This window comes from Myotis davidii, unplaced genomic scaffold (genome assembly GCF_000327345.1).
Source record: "Myotis davidii unplaced genomic scaffold, ASM32734v1 scaffold290, whole genome shotgun sequence".
In the NCBI taxonomy this organism is placed as follows: Eukaryota; Metazoa; Chordata; class Mammalia; order Chiroptera; family Vespertilionidae; genus Myotis; species Myotis davidii.
Window position 1 is genome coordinate 3,552,689 of NW_006285049.1, and position 19,287 is coordinate 3,571,975.

Sequence of the window (19,287 nt, forward strand, 5' to 3'; positions counted from 1 at the left end):
TTGGGGTGACTGAAGCTCCCAACTGCTCCTTTTTTTTCTTTTTTTCTTTTTTTATTCTGGGCCAGCTTTAGCTCTGAGGCTTGGCTCCAGCTCTTAGGCCTCCGCAGCTGAAAGTAGGTTTCTGGCCTTTTCTTACAATTTTGCAATCCTGCTGGCTGAAGTCCGATGGTATTTGTTACAGACTTTCTGAAACTGCTGGCTCAGAGGCCTGCAGCCGCAGGCGGGGAACGTTGGTTTCCTCCGTCACTGAGGCAAGCAAGCCTCGTGTTAGTTTCAAGCTGCCTGGCTGCCGGCCGTCATCTTGGCTGACAGTTAATTTGCACATCTCGCTGATTAGCCAATGGGAAGGGTAGCGGTCATACGCCAATCACCATGTTTCTCTTTTAGTAGTGTAGATATATTTTAGAGGCCTAGTGCACAAATTCATGCACAGTGGGCCGGCTGGAGAGAGGCGCTGCGGGAGGTTGGCCGGCCGGCCCCGTCCCCGATCGGGCTGGTTAGTTGGATAGTGAGTTAGTTGGCTGCAGTGTGCATCATAGCGACCAGTCATTCTGCTCTTTCCGGTCATTCACATCTCTGTCTCTCCTCTCTCTCTCTCTGTCTCTCCTCTCTCTCTCTGGCCCTGTCTCTCCTCTCTCTCTCTCTCTCTATCTCACTCTATATATATATATATATATATACACACACACACATTGTTGTTGTTGTTGTTGTTACAGGGTGGTTTAAATTTTCATAGGGTGCCAGAAAATGTTGACTAGAATTCTAATGCTCATGCACTAAGATAGCAGTATTATATGCTTTACCAGTTTTCTCTATTGTGGTCTCTTAATATTTTTCATATATCTGTGGCTTAACAAGATAAGATAAAACTAGCATTTGGAAAATTTATGTAAATGCAACTATTTTTTGTTTTGTTTTTGTGTGTGTGTGTGTTTGTTAATCATTATCGAGGATATTTTTCTATTGATTTTTGAAGAGAGTGGAAGGGAGTGGGAAAGACAGAGAGAGAAACATTGATGTGAGAGAGACACATTAATTGGTTGCCTCCTGAACACTCCTGGACCAGGGCCAGGGATAAAGCCTGCAACCAAGGCACATACCCTTGACTGGAATCGAACCTAGGACCCATTCATTACTCCATGGGCTGATGCTCTATCCACTGAGTAAACCTGCTAGGGCTTATTTTTTAAAATATATATTTTTTGATTTCACAGAGGAAGGGAGTGGGAGAAAGAGATAAAAACATCAATGATGAGAGAGAACAAATGATCAGCTGCCTCCTGCACACCCCACACCAGGGATTGAGCTTGCAACCTGGGCATATGTCCTGACCAGGAATGAATAGAACCAGGACCTCCTGATTCATAGGTTGACGTTCAACCACTGAACCACATCAGCCAGACCAGTACTATAATTTTAAATTCAACTTTTCTACATATTTTAACTTTCTTTTGTCAATGTGTCAGTATTAGTACTGGTTTTACAACTTTTTAAAATAAACATTAAGACAAGGTAACCAAGCCTTTTTGTGTCTTTGTACAGGAAAAACTAAATACAGTGAAATAGGAGGAAAGAAAAATGCAACAATGAAGATAAAGAAGGTGTGTTGAAAAATCTTGTTCTTAGATAACTTTATGGTTTTTAGTACATAACGTTAGTGCCTCCCTTATATAAAAGTCTTCAATACAACTTTTACCTACTATTTATATTGTGGAGGGTTTTTGTTTGCTGTTTCACTAACGTGTTTTTACTTTTATAGCTTCGAAGATCAAATCAGTGTACAAGTCAGTCCTTCAGAAATTCTTTCTTCAATATGTTTTCTTCTACTAGTCACACTGGAGACTCTTCTTTTACCTGTAGAGCTTACTGGTTAGTATTTTCTACTTTTAATTTATGCTTTTTTCTACTTGATGTTTTAGTTATAATTAACTTTTGGTAAAAATTTAAACTTAGGCTCAGCAAACATTATGAAAACCCACCTTGATTTTTGCTTTTGTTCCTTTTGGAAAATAAACTAGTTTTAGCAAAGAGAAAACCTATCATTTTGTGACATTCTCTGTTATGCAATGACTTGCCTATGCTAGTGGGCTTTGTTTTTATTAACAATAAATTATTCTACACAGGCGTTTTGTTGATAGAAAAAAGTAGGCTAGCAGTAAGCAGAGCCCTTTCAGAGTACATCCTTCTTTGAATCCATAGTGATAGGTGGAATTTGAAAACTAAGTTGGACTTTTAAAATTGCATAGAATTGGTTGAACTAACAAGACAGATTATGATTGTAGAATTCAATTTGCGAGCTTGATTTACAAGAAAGCACTTACACCTGAGTAGTCTTTGAAAAGCTGAACTATACCCTTTTTTCGTCATGTTTTGTTAGAGTAACTGTACCTTCTTTGATTTTCTTCTTTTGTCCTCTGCTTAGTTTCAGGTGGAAACTATTGCGCCTACAATTTCTGCTGGAACTGCTTGCTGTAGCTTTGGTTCATGGGATAGAAATAGTGTTAGGGTTTTTCTCTCTATAATGAGGATATTAGTCTGAATTGACTTTTTAAAAATTCTGTCCCTTAAATAGAAATTCAAGCATTATTTTATGAATCAGATAAACATAATTTTGTTTGTAATATAAATATTTTACTGACTTTTAGGAATTAGTTCATTTTTAAAGTATTTAAATAGAAAAATGTTCTTATCCTTATAAATGTGATTTATAATGCTAGGTATAAAAACAACTGCATATATATCATGAACCCAATTGTTACTCCACACTTAAAATTTTTAGAATTCTGATGAAGGTGTAAAATTTCTCTTTTAGTACAGAATTTATAGAAGTCAATGAAATCAGTGCATTAATTAGACAGAAGAGACAGGAACTGGAATTGTCATGGTTTCCTGAAACATTACCTGGAATTGGAAGGTAAAAAAAATTGTTACTGAAGTGTTTAATTGCTAACATGAATATAAGATATCATTAATACTTAACTACAAATGTATCTTATTTCGTGAGTATGTTTCTACAAAATTTTGTGCAAATTATACTTTGGTGCTTCAGATGCCTAACAAAGATCGCTATTTAAAGAACCCCTTAAAGAACTTTTAATCTGTTTAATAAGTATGGATATTTGATTCATTTAAAAGGGATAGTGCCTAAATAATAAGATTCATTATTAATAATAGCATTCATATCTGTCATTCTTCATCTATTCTTTTCCCCATCCCTGTGTGTTGTTAGCTGAATCACTACTTTTATCATGATATTTCCTCTCCAAAATGATCTTTTTTTTAAATATATTTTATTGATTTTTTTACAGAGAGGAGGGAGAGTTAGAAACATCAATGAGAGAGAAACATCGGTCAGCTGCCTTCTGCACACCCCCTACTGGGGCTGTGCCCGCAACCAAGGTACATGCCCTTGGCTGGAATTGAACCCGGGACCCTTCAGTCCACAGTCTGACGCTCTATCCACTGAGCCATACCGGTTAGGGCCTAAATGTTCTTTTAAATAACTATTTGATCAAACCCCCACTCTGCCCTGGCACTCATAACTTTCAATAATCTAGCCTTTTCTTAGTTTAAGTCCTAGCACATTGCTAGGTATAAGATATATACTTAAATCAAGCTTGTACATAAAGATCAAGGTCATTTGTTGCCTATAACTTGAACTTTATACTAGTAGCCGAAATTCGTGCACATTAAAAGGGAATTAATTAGCAGAAATATTTTAATATTGCTATTTGCCCTTCCTCTATAATAGAAGTGTGAAAGATGAAAGTACAACAAAACATATGAAAACAACAAAAACATGATACAAAAACAACAGGGATGCAAACAATGACTGATAAAGTGATTAAACTTATTCTAATACCTCCCTGTATACCACATTAAGACTAAAAACACTTTCAGAGTGCTTGACTAATTTCCCTTGTGATAAAGTATTTAGAACTTTAACGTCACATGCTCTTCAAACTTGAGAGAAAGCAACATATAACTGACCATGTGTGAAAACAGGTTTAGGTAGGAATATTCCTATTCTGTCTAGAGTTTGTCCTTCTGATTTATTAATAGTCATCACAAATGCTGGCATCACAGCAAACTGTCACTGAAGAAATTTAAATGGGAGGCCAGTGTCAGATGGGGACAAATTCTTGGAATCAGAACAACCTCTTCCTCTGCAGATCATGTTAATATTTCAGCTTTGATAATGTTAGGTTATAATCTTTTGATAATAAATCTGGATATTTTTAATATTATCTATAGATACGGTATTTCCAAAGGTAGCTTCAATAATAGATCCATTACAAATCATTTCACAGGGGGTTTCAATAATATCCATTCCTAAATGAAAACTGCTATCAAGTTTGCCATCTCCAAGTTTTACTAACCATCCACTATAAGCAGAATCCTCTGATCTCATTTGTTATAAGAGACAACTTTTTGAAACACCCCCAAACATTGCAGTACTTTAAACTCGTTTGTACTATGACCGATCACATAGCATGTGGTACAATACTGAGACATTGTTGAAAATCTCCTCCAAGAAAGAGAACTTTCCCACCAAATACAACCTTCAAATTTCTCTTAGTAATCTGTCTATGGCGTTTATAGCATGACTGGATGCTATGGTGCATTCATCAGTAATGAAAAGGTGGGGCTTTTTAATAGTTTTAGCAACTTCACTGTTTATATCGAGTCTAGAAATTGAAGTGAAGTTTCATTTAACCCTTTGCGGTCATTTGTCTACTCTCATCCACCACAGCAAGGAACCGTACGAATCTTAACTCTGTTCATCATGTATCAGTTCATAATTTCTCTGAAAGCTCTTAAGTATCTAAGTGACCTTGTCACGAACCAAAACATTGCCCCGACAAATCGGAGATATCGAAACTCGATATAAACAAACGCGGTTGCTCCACACTCGCCATGCAAAACACCGTGGCGAGTCAGTCGCCTTTTGAGAGTGAAGAAATCGACAAGATTCGGAGATACTTTGTATGGCCGATCTCACAGCATGCGGTACAATACTGAGGCATTGTTGAAAATCTCCTCCAAGAAGGAGAACTTTCCCACCAAATACAACATTCAAATTTCTCTTACTAATCTGTCTATGGCGTTTATAGCATGACTCAATGACTTGGTGCATTCATCAATAATGAGAAGTTGAGCCTTTTTATAGTTTTAGCAACTTCATTGTTTATATCGAGTCTAGAAATTGAAGTTTCATTTAGTGGAGTCGGTAATTTATATTGGTAATGAAAGGTGCTTCCACCGAGAAGTAAATTTGCAGCAATTCCTGTAGACTCTGTGGGTAAAACAGTACCACCAGAACCTCTTATATAATGTATTAAAACTTTATACAGATATGCAGATGAATAGGATTCCTCCTAGCTGGCAGGCCCCTGACAGCAAGCTGGCCACCTATGGATTTAGTGAGGAATGGGGCTCCCTCCTCCCTCCTGTCAGGGTCCGGGGTGCAGGTGAATGGGGTTCCTGGCTGTCAGGCCACTGACAGCAAGCTGTCCAACAGTAGATTCTGTGAGGAATGGGGCTCCCTCCTCCCTACTGTCAGGGTCTGGTTTGAAGGCCGACCATGCCCCCTATTGGGCCAGACCCAGAGTTCTACCACGCCGTGGCCTCCTCCTCAGCAACCTAGGAATGACTGCTGCTGGGCGCTCCTGGCGCTCCAAGGGTGGGTTCTTCCCTCAGGCCTTGCGGGAAACAGCGTGGGGAGGGCACAGCCCTTGGCAAAGTGACCCAGGACTCAGTGGGTCCATGCTCCGAGGCCGGTTCCTGCCTCAAACCTCGCCCTTGCTGGAAACAGCTCGGGGAGGGCACAGCCATGGCCAAGACAACCCCTGCAGGACTGACTTCCTTACGGTTGGTCGAGCCTCAGTCGTGACATTACACCCAGGATTTTTATATAAGTAGATACCACTGTAATGTAGTTCTGCATAGGGTCCTTCACACTCTAGGACAAGCATGTCAAACTCAAAGGCTAACATAGGCCAAATAAACAAGGTTTAAGTTTATATGGGCTGCAAAAAAACAAAAGCTTCAATTTTCATAGAAACATAGGTTTATTTCAATAGAGACATGCTGAATACGAAGGGCTGAATAAATGCAGTAATCATTATGCATAACGCACGTAAGGGAAATGAATGCAACGCGATTATAGTAATTGGTTATTCGCGAACTTTGCAATTCGTTATTATTAATTATGTATATAACAGGATATTGTAAAAGTTAAGTCACAAAATTTTTATTAAAACATTTCTTACATACCGTTATATTGGCTGGGTCGCAAAAATATTCGTTGTGGGCTGCATGCAGCCCGCTGGTCGCGAGGTTGACATGCTTGCTCTAGGAATAATGCAACACAAATAGAAGTAAAATCAGGAAGCCCAGATGAAACTTTTTCTTAGTTATGTATTTCAGTACATATACACGTTATATTTTTTTTTTCAAGCTTTTCTCCTCCTACTCCAGAATCTCAACTTATATTGGATAAAATAGTCTTGTTAGGAGACTTGAAATGATGAGCAAATATGAATCAGAAAAGAAGCAGCTAACAGTGGATTGGGTTTGGATGCAGAAACTTCAGTATCTTAGCAGGTCCTTGTGGACACAGGGAACATTGAAGAGTCATCATCTTTAAATGGAGGAATTTAAAAATATAATATAGCAACAGAAGCCAGGTTTCTCAAAAAGTGACATATTTTGATGCTTGGGGTCTTGAAATATGTTGTAAAACAAAGACATGTAACAAAAACTAATACCATCTATGAAATATTTCAGAATTCAAATAATAGTTCTGTTTCCAATATTTAAATTTGTTTTTGTTTCTTTTGATTGATTTCAGAGAGGAAAGAAGGGAAGAGAGATAGAAACATCAATGATGAGAAAGAATCATTGATAGGCTGCCTCCTGCACGCCCCCAATTGGGGATTGAGACCGCAACCTGGGCATGAGCCCTGACCAGGAATCAAACCGTGACCTCCTGGTTCATAGGTTGATGCTCACCCACTGAGCCATGCTGGCCAGGCCAATATTTATAATTTTTACTATCTCATGGACTGATTTCCCTTTGACCCTGCTAATTTCTTTAAAACCTTGATTTGATTAATTCGACAAAATTTTCTCTTCCGTTACCTGAAAAGGGAATGGGGTGCCAGGGGCATGAGGTGCTTTCTGGAGTGGTGAAAATTATTATTTTTTTATTGGAGTTGTGGTTACACAGATACATATAATGATCAAAAGTCATCAAACTGTACCCTTAAAATCTTTGCATTTTATTATTCAAGTGACTTTTTTTTAGAATAGCAAAAAACAAATAACAACGAGAAATCTTGATAAAATATTATTTAAAAGAGAAACAACTATTTTATATTTACCTAGATCTCCCTTTACCGTAAATTTATCTGAAAAACATGCACTTAAAGGTTTTTTTCTTTGCAGCCAATTGCCATCTTTGAACAATGAATAATTTTGAATTTACATTTTTAACTATTTGGGCAAAAAATAATTAAAGCACCCTGTGTTTTCATATTGCAAACCTGATTTGGAAAGTTGCTAGTTTAATTTTTTAAACCTTTTAAACAAAAATGTTTTTATTTTGTTTCGAATTTACAGAATTGGTTTTATACCCTGGAATATTGAAACAGAAGTCCTTCCTCTCATCCCTTCTGTGTTGCCGAGAACTATTTTTCCAACAAGTACCATATCTTTACAGAATTTTGGTAAAGTTTGTGAAGTTCTTTTCTACTTTTAAAAAAATATGAGCTTCTTTCAATCTCATAAACTGTGTGTTGAAAAACTGTTAAATAAGGTTTAAATAGTAAGTCTAAATATGTTTGTAAATATTTGGTCAGTGACTTGACTTTAAAATTGTTCAAACCAGAAATTCCTTTTACTTTAAGAAATTACAAGTTAATCTTTTTGAGGACTGATTTGAAGTCTCCCTTCTATTTAGGGCTTTAGTGTCCAAACCATAGATCTTTAGAAGTAGCATCTCATATCCCGTTAATTATGAACAAAGAATTTGAGTCTGTATTTGTGACAACTTGTTTTCTATTGCATTTTGCCAAGGTAATAACAATTCATAAAGCAAACGGCAGTTATCAGACCAAATGTATTTTCTTTTGGGTTTTTTCTCCCTATAAAATTGCCTACATGGATTCATATCTTGTGATAGCATATTTCAGTAGCATTAAAAGGAGCTGATAAATATCTGATATTGCTCAGATATTAATAGCTATACATTTATTCATAATTTGATTCATAAGTATATTTTGTTTCACTCTGTTATAGATGTGTATTTTATGCTAAAATAAGCTGAAGCTAAACTATTCTCATTTATTGAAACATATACGTACTTTTTACTCTTTAAAAAAATATTAGGTACTTCTTGCAAGGGATATGCATTAGCACATACTCAAGAAGGAGAAGAGAAGAAGCAAACTTCTGGTACATCAAACACCAGAGGATCAAGACGAAAATCTGCAGCAGCAACTCCTACAAGGAGATCTACACGTAACACAAGATCTGAAACAGCCACTCATTCTCAGAGATCCCCGGCATCAAATAATTCTGGGTGTGATGCCCCAGATAACAGTAAGCCATCTCTCAGTGTTTCTTCTTCAGCTGAGTCAGAAAAGCAAACAAGACAGGCCCCCAAACGGAAGTCTGTAAGAAGAGGAAGAAAACCACCTTTACTGAAAAAGAAACTTCGAAGCTCTGTACCTCCTTCTGAAAAAGCATCTTCCAGTGATTCAGTAGATGAAGAAACGGCAGAATCTGACACACCACCTGTATTAGAGAAAGAGCACCTATCAGATGAAGAAATTAGAAACACTTGTACTGTGCAGACAAATGTAGAAAATAAGTCTGCTAATGGCTTGAAAAGTTGCAGTGAGCAAATAGAAGAAAGTGAGGAATATACTGAAAACCATGACACAGAGGAAAAAGTAGAATCTTCATATTCTGAGTCTTGTATCCAAGATCCTCCTGTTCTAGTTGGAGAGGAGGAGGACGTTCAGAAAGTTGAGAATACGGGTATTGAGGAAGTTCAAAAAGTTGAGAATACAGGTATTGAAGTTCAAAAAGTTGAGAATACAGGTATTGAGGAAGTTCAAAAAGTTGAGAACACAGGTATTGAAGTTCAAAAAGTTGAGAATACAGGTATTGGAGGAAGTTCAAAAAGTTGAGAACACAGGTATTGAAGTTCAAAAAGTTGAGAATACAGGTATTGAAATTCAAAAAGTTGAGAATACAGGTATTGAGGAAGTTCAAAAGGTTGAGAATGCAGGTATTGAGGAAGTTCAAAAAGTTGAGAATACAGGTATTGAAGTTCAAAAAGTTGAGAATACAGGTATTGAGGAAGTTCAAAAAATTGAGAATATGGATAATGAGTCTAATGTTTTTTGCTTAGAAAGTGATATTTCTAAAACTATTTCTGAAGAAGGAGGTGATGCATTAGAAAATGAAGACCAAATATCTTTACCTTCAGAATCAGAAGTAAAAGCAGATATATGTACAGATTATCCTCCAAATGATTCTCTTACATGTTCAGCATCTGAAATTGAAGTAAACCAACCTGTACCAAGCCTACATGAGTTATCTGAGAATGCAGAGATAGTTATGGTTAATGAAGAAAAAGTTGTAGAGGTCAATGAAGAAAAAGTTACAGATGTTAATGATCAAGAGGTTATAGAGAGTCCTATAGTAGAAATTATTGATCCTAATGATTCTACAGTAGAAGCAGAACAGCTTGTAGACAGCCCAAGATTAGAATCTTCTGAGGGTGGAATTATACAAACAGTGGACAAAACCTCTATTGAGATCTCAGAGATTCAGTTGCCTGGGCATGTTGAAACTGGAGATACAGAAGTAATGTGTGATACTTCAGGGAATGAAAATTTTAGTAGTATTCAAGACTCTGAAAGTAATTTATTAAAAAATAATCTTAACACCAAATTAGACACATCTTTAGAAGAAAAGGCTGAGTCTCTGGTTGAACAACCCAGATCTTCAGAATTGCCTAACACACACATTGAACAGATTCAGAAACATTTTAGTGAAGACAATAATGAAATGATACCCATGGAATGTGATTCATATTGCAGTGATCAGAATGAGTCTGGAATTGAACTGTCTGTAAATACTGATGCTAAACAACTAAACAAAAATTCTGCAGAGCACAGTTCTCAAAATAATATGCCATTTTCTGATCCTGTAAGTGAAAAAGTTGAAACTGTATCTCAGCCATTTGAAAACCCAATTGATATGATAGATAAAGCAAAAAAGCCTCGTACTCGAAGATCTAGATTTCATTCCCCATCTACAACTTGGTCTCCCAACAAAGATACTGCAAAGAAGCGCTCTCAGTCTCCATCTCCCAAAAGAGAAACTGGGAAAGAAAGCAGGAAGTCTCGGTCACCATCTCCCAAAAAAGAATCTTCAAGAGGACGGAGAAAATCTCGTTCCCAGTCCCCAAAACAGGATATTGCAAGAGAAAGAAGGCAGTCACAGTCTCGATCTCCAAAAAGAGACAGCACAAGGGAAGGCAAAAGATCAGAGTCACTCTCCCCAAAGAGAGACACTTCTAGAGAGAACAGAAGATCTCAGTCACGAGTGAAAGATTCCTCCCCAACAGAAAAATCCAGGTCCCGGAGCAGAGAAAGAGAAAGTGATAGAGATGGGCCTAGAAGAGAGAGAGAAAGAGATAGAGAAAGGAGAACCAGAAGGTGGTCTAGGTCCAGATCTCGTTCTAGGTCACCATCAAGATCTAGAACAAAAAGTAAGAGTTCATCATTTGGTAGAAATGACAGAGATAACTACTCTCCTCGGTGGAAGGAAAGATGGGCAAATGATGGTTGGAGATGTCCACGAGGAAATGATCGGTACAGAAAGAACGACCCAGAGAAACAGAATGAAAATATAAGAAAAGAAAAAAATGACATCAGTCCAGATGCTGATGATCCAAATTCTGCTGACAAACATAGAAATGACTGTTCCAGTTGGGTAACAGAAACAATAAATTCTGGACCTGATCCAAGGACCAGACATCCAGAAAAGTTAAAAGATTCCCCTTGGGAAGAAAATAGAAATGAAAATTCAGGGAATGCTTGGAATAAAAACTTTGGTTCAGGTTGGATGTCTAACCGTGGTAGAGGTAACCGGGGCAGAGGCACTTACAGAGGTAATTTTGTCTATTCAGATCAAAATGAAAATCGGTGGCAAAACCGAAAACCCCTCTCAGGGAATTCAAATGGTTCAGGGAATGAGTCTTTCAAGTTTGTGGAACAGCAACACTATAAGCGGAAAAGTGAGCAAGAGTTCTCATTTGATACACCAGCAGATAGGTCCGGGTGGACATCTGCATCTAGTTGGGCTGTGAGAAAGACTCTTCCAGCAGATGTGCAAAACTATTATTCACGACGAGGGAGGAATTCCTCAGGCTCACCGTCTGGATGGATGAGACAGGAAGAGGAAACACCTGGACAGGGTAATGTATTCTGTTTATTAACACTTTTATTTGAGAAAAGAGACTATAAGTTTCATGCCTTATTCATTTGAATTGAAATGATCTGTCTTTATAGTTTTACTAGAGGCCCGGTGCGTGAAATTTGTGCACTTGGGGTGGCGGCTCCTTCTGCCTGGCCTGTGCCCTCTCGCAGTCCAGGAGCCCTCGGGGGATGTGTGACTGCTGCGGAGGCGGGAGAGGCTCCTGCCACCTCTGCGCTCGCCAGCTGTGAGCCCAGCTCAGGGCTTCTGGCTGAGCGGTGCTCCCCCTGTGGGAGCACACTGACCACTAAGGGGCAGCTCCTGCGTTGAGCATCTGCCCCCTGGTGGTCAGTGCACGTCATAGTGACTGGTCGTTCCACCATTTGGTCAATTTGCATATTAGCCTTTTATTATATAGGATAATGTTAATTGAATCCCAGTTGTTTACAGATCACTTTATATTTTAAATAAATATATACGCATTAGTATTTATTTTCTTCTTTCATTCTAACCCTACCTGAAACTTTGCAAAAACTTTAATATTTTAAGTATAATTTACTACAATAGAAAATTTTGGAATGTTTCTATGCAGGATTTAACTTCTATTTATTTTACTTCAGATGTGTACACCTGAATTATTTTGATCATTGTTCTCATATAAATCACTCTTCTAATAAGGATTTATCTTTCTTGGCTTTTTTTGTTAACAATGTGAGAAAAGTTGTTGAAGATTAAAAGTTGATTAACTTTTCTTCTAATTTAGTAACTGAAATGAATTTGTATTTATTTCCTTAGTAAGTTTCTTGAGCTACTTATTCTTTGCTCATATTGATGGATGTTATCATGTAACTCTATTCTTAAAAATTATTTTAGTTGCATGTTTTCTTTTAGAAAATCAGCCCACATTATTTAGAAATGACAAGCTTAAGCCAAATAATTGGAGATTGGTTTAGATGTTCTGAATCTGTTCATTGCTATTTAATTTTACTATAACCATCAGTTCTTTGCTTCTCTAAAGAAATTTGTAACATATTTTTCACAAGCCTTTTTCTTTTGATAGATTCTAACCTAAAAGACCAAACAAACCAACAAGGTGATGGTTCTCAACTACCTATAAATATGATGCAACCACAAATGAATGTAATGCAGCAACAAATGAATGCACAGCACCAGCCTATGAATATCTTCCCATATCCAATGGGTGTTCATGCTCCTTTGATGAACATCCAGCGCAATCCATTTAATATTCATCCTCAGCTACCCTTGCATCTGCACACAGGAGTACCTCTCATGCAGGTAGCTGCTCCTACTGGTGTATCTCAGGGACTACCACCACCCCCACCCCCTCCCCCACCATCCCAACAAGTCAACTACATTGCTTCACAGCCAGATGGAAAGCAATTGCAGGTATGTTTTTAGCAACTCAAGTTTAATCAACATAGCCATTGTAAACATTTAGCTATTAGGGACAGATATTCAAGACAGGACTTCCTGTCATCCAAACAATTATTTATTTGATTAGGTTTATGCAGCGATTTTCAACCTTTTTCATCTCATGGCACATGTAAACGAATTACTAAAGTTTTGCGGCACAACAAAAAATACCTATTTTGTCGATCTCACAAAAACAATAGGTGTAAATTTGATTCATTGACACTGGACAGCTATTGTTGTATTAGCTGTTATTTTTTTATTTGACAATCTAAGCTCAGTGTCCCTGATTAAATCATCAGGTATTGCATGTTTTAAAAATTCTTGTGGTACATTGGTTGAAAATTGCTGGGTTTATGGTAAATCTTCATAACCCCTCTTTCACAGTTCTTCTCCTAAATCTCCCTCCCCACAAGTAAGAAACTGAATTAAATACTTATTACCAAGTCTACATACACTGTTATTAAACTCCAAACGGGTTTTTTCACATTAAGAGGACCAGATAATAATGAGCCAAACTAGAATTGTTGTGGATGCTTTAAATTTTTCCCTAATTTATTGGACTTCTTAGGGGGTGGGAACTTGTGATAAAGTACTGTTAATGAAGCTTTTTATTGTCTTGTTTGGTCAGACGCCAGTTAAAGCTATTCACTAGCTATTACTGTCTCATTTTCACAAAGTTACCATGCTAAAAAGAATGAGGTGCGTCTGAGGCATACAGATCATTTGAATAATTTGTAAACATTGTGTTGCTTATTGTTTTATGTCTACATTTCAGAAATTCTAGAATCCTGATAGCAAGATATAGTTGGAAGAACAAGGGAATGGGATTCCAGAATATGGGATCTTAAATCTTTTTCTGCTATCTACTCTCTGCAAGCCATTTGACTTCACTGCCTCATTTCCTCTGATCTTTAAAGGGGGGCACTTCAGTTAATTTCCATAAAGAACCTTGCAGGAAAGATACTATTCTTTAAATGCTCTTCTTGTTTTTAGTGTTGGTGTCAGAACATTACAATAAACATGCATAATTTAAAAGTCATGTTGACATCTTTAACTAGGGCTCTGTTTTTAAGAATGTTACTCACTTTTCTTCATAAAAGACCTGAAATATGCATTTCTCCTAAGTACAAAGATTGAATTGCTTTGAAGTTTTAAAATGTTATTTCTAATATGTAACTAAAAGATTTCTATTGAGTACAAGTAATTCATTAATTGATGATAACTCTTTAAAACAGGGTATTCCTGGTACTTCTCATGTAACTAATAACATGAGTACACCAGTCTTGCCTGCTCCGACAGCAGCCCCAGCAAATATGGAAACAGTTCAGGGACCAAGTTCTGGTAATGCTTCGTCATCAAGTCACAGCAAAGCCTCTAATGCTGCTGTAAAATTGGCAGAAAGCAAAGTAAGTGTTACAGTGGAAGCCAGCGCAGATAGCTCGAAGACAGACAAGGCAAGTTCAAGGTTGAGCGCAACCTACATAATTTTGTTTCTGATAAAGTTGAAAAAAATCACAGCTTTCTATTGTATAAGTGGTACAGGGAATTTATTGATAATCTTAAATATTAATATTATTTGAAGGGTCCTATCTAGATATGTTGATGCCCAATGAGTTGCTAGTAATATTTCATAATTATTTTTAGAAATGTTTGATATGTACGTTAGTAAATAAATTTTGTGTTTACAACATATTTGAAGAGTTCCTTCTAATAATGCAAATGCACAGTGCTTTTAATTTTATATTTTTAAATAAAGTTTTTGGAAGTATTTAATTGGGCAAATAATAATTATACATTTTCTTCTTACTAGAAATTGCAAATTCAAGAGAAAGCAGCACAGGAGGTAAAACTGGCCATTAAGCCCTTTTACCAAAATAAAGATATCACCAAGGAAGAATATAAAGAGATTGTACGAAAAGCAGTAGATAAAGTAAGTTATAGCTTTAGTGTAGTTCTGTATGTATTGTTTTGAAATATCTCTATTTTAATAATGGGATGCTTAAGTCTAATTAAAATAATAAGAGCTACCTTCTTCTAATTCTTGTCTGCTTTTTTAACTTTTGAATAAGTTCATATAAGATATGAAGAAACATGGAAAAATGTCTGGTTTGGGGTTGTTTTTCACAAAGCTTTCCATTTTATTCCTTTTAACTATGAAAAAAAAATTTCCCTCATTTTTTCATAGGTTTGTCATAGTAAGAGTGGAGAAGTCAATTCTACTAAAGTGGCAAATTTGGTTAAAGCCTATGTAGACAAATACAAATATTCACGGAAAGGAAGCCAAAAGAAAACTCTGGAAGAACCTGTGTCTACTGAGAAAAACATAGGCTGAAAGGAGAGCACTATAAGGACACTGTCAAGATATCTGCAAAGTGCAATTTCAACATATACCTTTAACTGAAAATCATACCTAACTGTGATTGAAATTTGGTTTTGATAAAATTATTTTTTTTAATGTAGGATATGTTTTGTTCAAAATAAATAATAGTTCTGCACTGTAACTTCTATATCCTTTCCTCCCCCACCCCCAAATAAGAGCAAATTCAAGGGAAACTAAAGGGGTTAAGGAATGCATTACTACTAGGACTGTTGCAGTGTGGATGTGGAAGATGTACATACAGCTTTTTTATTTCAACAATGGAGTGCACAAATTAGAAATTTCTAAGTGCACTGGTTTTGGAAGAGAGATATATATATATATAATACCTTTATTCTGTCAGGCTAAAAATAAAGTATGATCTATATGATTTTCCCCTCTAATTATAGAAAGTTAAGTAATGTATTACCATGAAAAATATTTCTAATAAGAGAACATACCAATTGCAGGATTCCTAATCTGTATTTTTAAAAGCACACATCTGAATAAATTGCTTTGCTAGAAAACAAGTGATCACATGAGTAAAACTCAGTGTTCAAAACTTCGGAACACTGTTGACCTATTGTATCACCAAATAAAGGGTATGCTGCTTGTTTTTCTTTGTGCCTTTTTTTCCCCCCGGTTGAGATGAAGCTAGATTTACATTTGCTAGATTTACAGCTTTGACAGTCTAAATTCTTTGTTGAATTTAGAAGATCAATGTGAAAAAGAGTGTTGACTTTGTAAAAGTTGTTTTTTCATAATATTTCCTATCGATCAGAGATGATAAATTTTCTGTGCCAACCAGAGGCCTGCAGTAAGTGGTGGCCACGATCCTCTCTTTCTTGGGACTACAGTAGAATTGTGAGACTCACTTCAGTGGCTTTCCAGTTGTTGTTCATTTGTCCAATCATTAATGAAAATCTTTTCACACTTGAGATATCCAAATGTTTTACAATGAATGAAGTGTTAATTTGGTGACCGTATGATGGCCATTAAGCATGTTGTAAAAATCTAGACATTCAAATCTGTGTTTTGGAAAGGGAGAGGAATTAAATAATGGAGTTTGGGTTAGGCCTTCAGGGACTAGGGATTTGGTTGTTTTTTTAAGTATTAGAATATATTAATTTTTATAAAAGGTAAGTTAAAAGTATTAATAGTACCATTATTTTAATTGGCATTTTGGAAGAAAACAAGAGTTGTCTCCATGGTAATCTGTCCTTAATTCTAGTAACAGTTTTCAGTAGATACCAAATAACTGGAAAGTTATTCAGACAAAGATTATATATGGCTCAATGAAACAGGCTGACCCTTTTACTAGCTAAACTAGCAAGAGGAATACTCTGTGGACTGTGCTTTTCTGAAATAAAGATTGTGTTTCTCAATTTTATGTGCATAATACTTTCCTGGTGCTAGCTTTGATAGGCAAAATATTTTGAAATGATGGCCCCAATAGTGATTGTGCTAGTTCATAATCTTTAATAGATTATGAGTATAATCCCCAAAAAGTATTAGAAATATTTCCAAGCAGCTTTTGATCTTTATTCTGCATTTTTGGGCATTTGTAATATGGTATTCTACTGATTTATATATATTTTTAATTAAAGTTTGTGTTTAGATTATGGGAAAGTGTAGAAGTATATTTCTTCTAATAAAATATTAAGACAGTATTTTAAATATCAATGCACACATCCTCACTTGTTTCAGTTTTGAGCTCTAGAAACAACTGTGTTAACTTTAAATCTATTTTGAGTTAAAGCTGGTTCACACTTTGAAAATTTTGTAGCAAATTGCCTAAGCCAATTAATCACACAATGCCTACTTTTCCTTTTTTTTTTTCCAGTGACTTTTGGGATTTTGGTGACATTTTAAAATTTCTTTACTATTTATCATTTGAAAACATGTTTAAAATAAATTTTAAAGAAAAACTAGGTGGCATGATCAAATCTCAGATGTTTGGCAGCACTGTCATGAATTATTTCCACCTTTCCTGAAAATAAGGTGTAATCCATATCTGGTTGGTGTACTGGTTAGAACGCATTTAGAATAGCTAATGAAGAATGCTACTGCATTAGAATTCAAACTTTTAAAACTTTGAAATATTTGAGAACGTATTAGAAAGTGCATGCTTTATGTTAAAAAATACATTGCTTTAACATTCCCCATTCTTGGTTTTTCAGAAATTTATATTAATTTTGCATGTGTGCATACTTAAAAATATTTTGTGGTGTTACAGATTTCTCTTATTTATGAAGATTCAGTATTAACTTGACCTTTGAAACCTTGTTCCTTTAACTTACTAGTCACATTGACCAATGTTTTAAGAGGTAGGGATGTCTAGAATTTTGAGACTGAAGGTAGCTATTATTTGAACATTCCAAAAGTTTTGTGATTTTTTCCCCTGGTAATTACCACATTTTCTTCATCATCTTCCTTTAAATGACCACAGAATGTGCTGCTTGAATGTTCATCAAAAAGGTGTAGTTTCGGGAGCACGGGTGGTTGCCATGGTCCACGACACATTGTTTGTAGTGTGAGGATGGAGTGCTGTCTACTGAAGCAATGCTCTTAAACAGATATGTAGTATGTAATATTTTCTAATAAATTCTTTTGATAAACAAAGTAGTGTCTTTAACATTTTATTAAGATTCCTGGGAAATGGATTTTTATCTCATAACTCTTTCCAAACATTTGTTGAAGTATTTCTTGGATTTGCACCAAAGTAACTAGTATCATAGTTACTTTAATGTCCAAGTTGTAAAGCAAGCTTTGAGTTAACTACAAGCATCTGTTTTAACAGCATTTTTCCTAATTACATAATCATTACAGGAAATTAGAAACACTTAGTAAATAAAAAAATCCAGAAAGACAGAAGAAACGGAATAGGGAAAGGAGAAAAATCGCCTGTGATTGTACTGATCAAATTGCACATAATTGTTCTAAGTCCTCCTTTTCACTTAAAGATGTATTGAAAAGTTGTTTTAATAAAAATTGTAGAGTGTGATTTTTAATGGCTATATAGTGTTCTATTATATAGATATTAGAGGCCTGGTGCATGAAATTTGTGCACGGGTAGGGTCCCTAGGCCTGGCCAGTCGGGGCCTTCTGGCTGCCGGCCGGGGCCTTCTGTTTTGTGCTGACTCCTGGTGGTCAGCACACGTCATAGTAAGCAATAGAACTCCCGGTCCAACTCCCGCAGGGCTACTTTGCATATTAGCCATACACACACACACACACACACACACACACACACACCTTAAACAGCCTCTGTTAGATATTGTTTTTACTAATATAATTAAATTAGTAAAATATAAATTGTACTAATATAAATAAGACTGATATAAACATCTGTCTATATAAATTGTACCCATTTCTCCTAGAAGTAGGATACCTTGGTCAGTTTTTATTTTCCCATAAATTTTAAGATGTAATTATATACATACACTTAATATGTAATTTTTAATAGGTCAGTTATAGTCAGTATAAAACTCCATTTTCCTAAGCTGGTTTTCTATCCAGAGAGAACCATCAGAAAGATGTTTTTATGTTTCCATACTCTTCAACACATTTACAAAAATACTTTTTGAGATTCCGGGATAATTAGTTACCCCAGCGCATAAATTATATTCTGTAAACTGTTCTACATCTCTTGTCCCCTTAAGAAATTGAAGATAGCCCTAGCTGGTTTGGCACAGTGGATAAGAGTGTAGGCCTGTGGACCAAAAGGTCCAGGTTCAATTCTGGTAAAGGTCACATACCTTGGATGCAGGCTCGTGGTCGGAGCTCATTCAGGAAGCAACCAATTAATGTTTCTCTCCCATCGATATTTTTGTTTTTCCCTTTCTCTAACACACTCTAAAAAAAAAAAAATTAAGATGTAGTCTGTCACCCATGTCTATTTTATAATGGTTCTATTGTTCTTTGGTTGATGAGTAACCTTTGGCTATTAGAAACAATGTTAATGAACATCCTTTTTGTCTATGAGGTTACATTGAATTTCA

At 36.1% G+C, this 19,287-nt stretch overlaps 1 protein-coding gene across 9 annotated transcripts in view; it reads left to right on the plus strand.

Annotated features, from left to right (window-relative positions):
* The window catches only part of SCAF11 (SR-related CTD-associated factor 11), a 50,767-nt gene extending 32,859 nt beyond the window's left edge, over positions 1-17,908 (plus strand). For 2 of the 9 annotated variants that reach the window (XM_006755522.2, XM_006755526.2), the window contains 10 exons: positions 1,543-1,601; positions 1,760-1,869; positions 2,813-2,914; positions 7,624-7,730; positions 8,392-9,171; positions 9,236-11,497; positions 12,557-12,903; positions 14,166-14,384; positions 14,741-14,860; positions 15,116-17,908. In XM_006755522.2, the coding sequence (XP_006755585.1) occupies positions 1,543-1,601; positions 1,760-1,869; positions 2,813-2,914; positions 7,624-7,730; positions 8,392-9,171; positions 9,236-11,497; positions 12,557-12,903; positions 14,166-14,384; positions 14,741-14,860; positions 15,116-15,262 (4,253 nt within the window). In that variant the 3' untranslated portion in view covers positions 15,263-17,908. The remainder of the gene's footprint in view (positions 1-1,542; positions 1,602-1,759; positions 1,870-2,812; positions 2,915-7,623; positions 7,731-8,391; positions 9,172-9,235; positions 11,498-12,556; positions 12,904-14,165; positions 14,385-14,740; positions 14,861-15,115) is intronic. The other 7 variants (XM_015558615.1, XM_015558617.1, XM_015558618.1 and 4 more) reach the window with 7 other exon arrangements.
* The last annotated feature ends 1,379 nt before the right edge of the window (positions 17,909-19,287 follow it).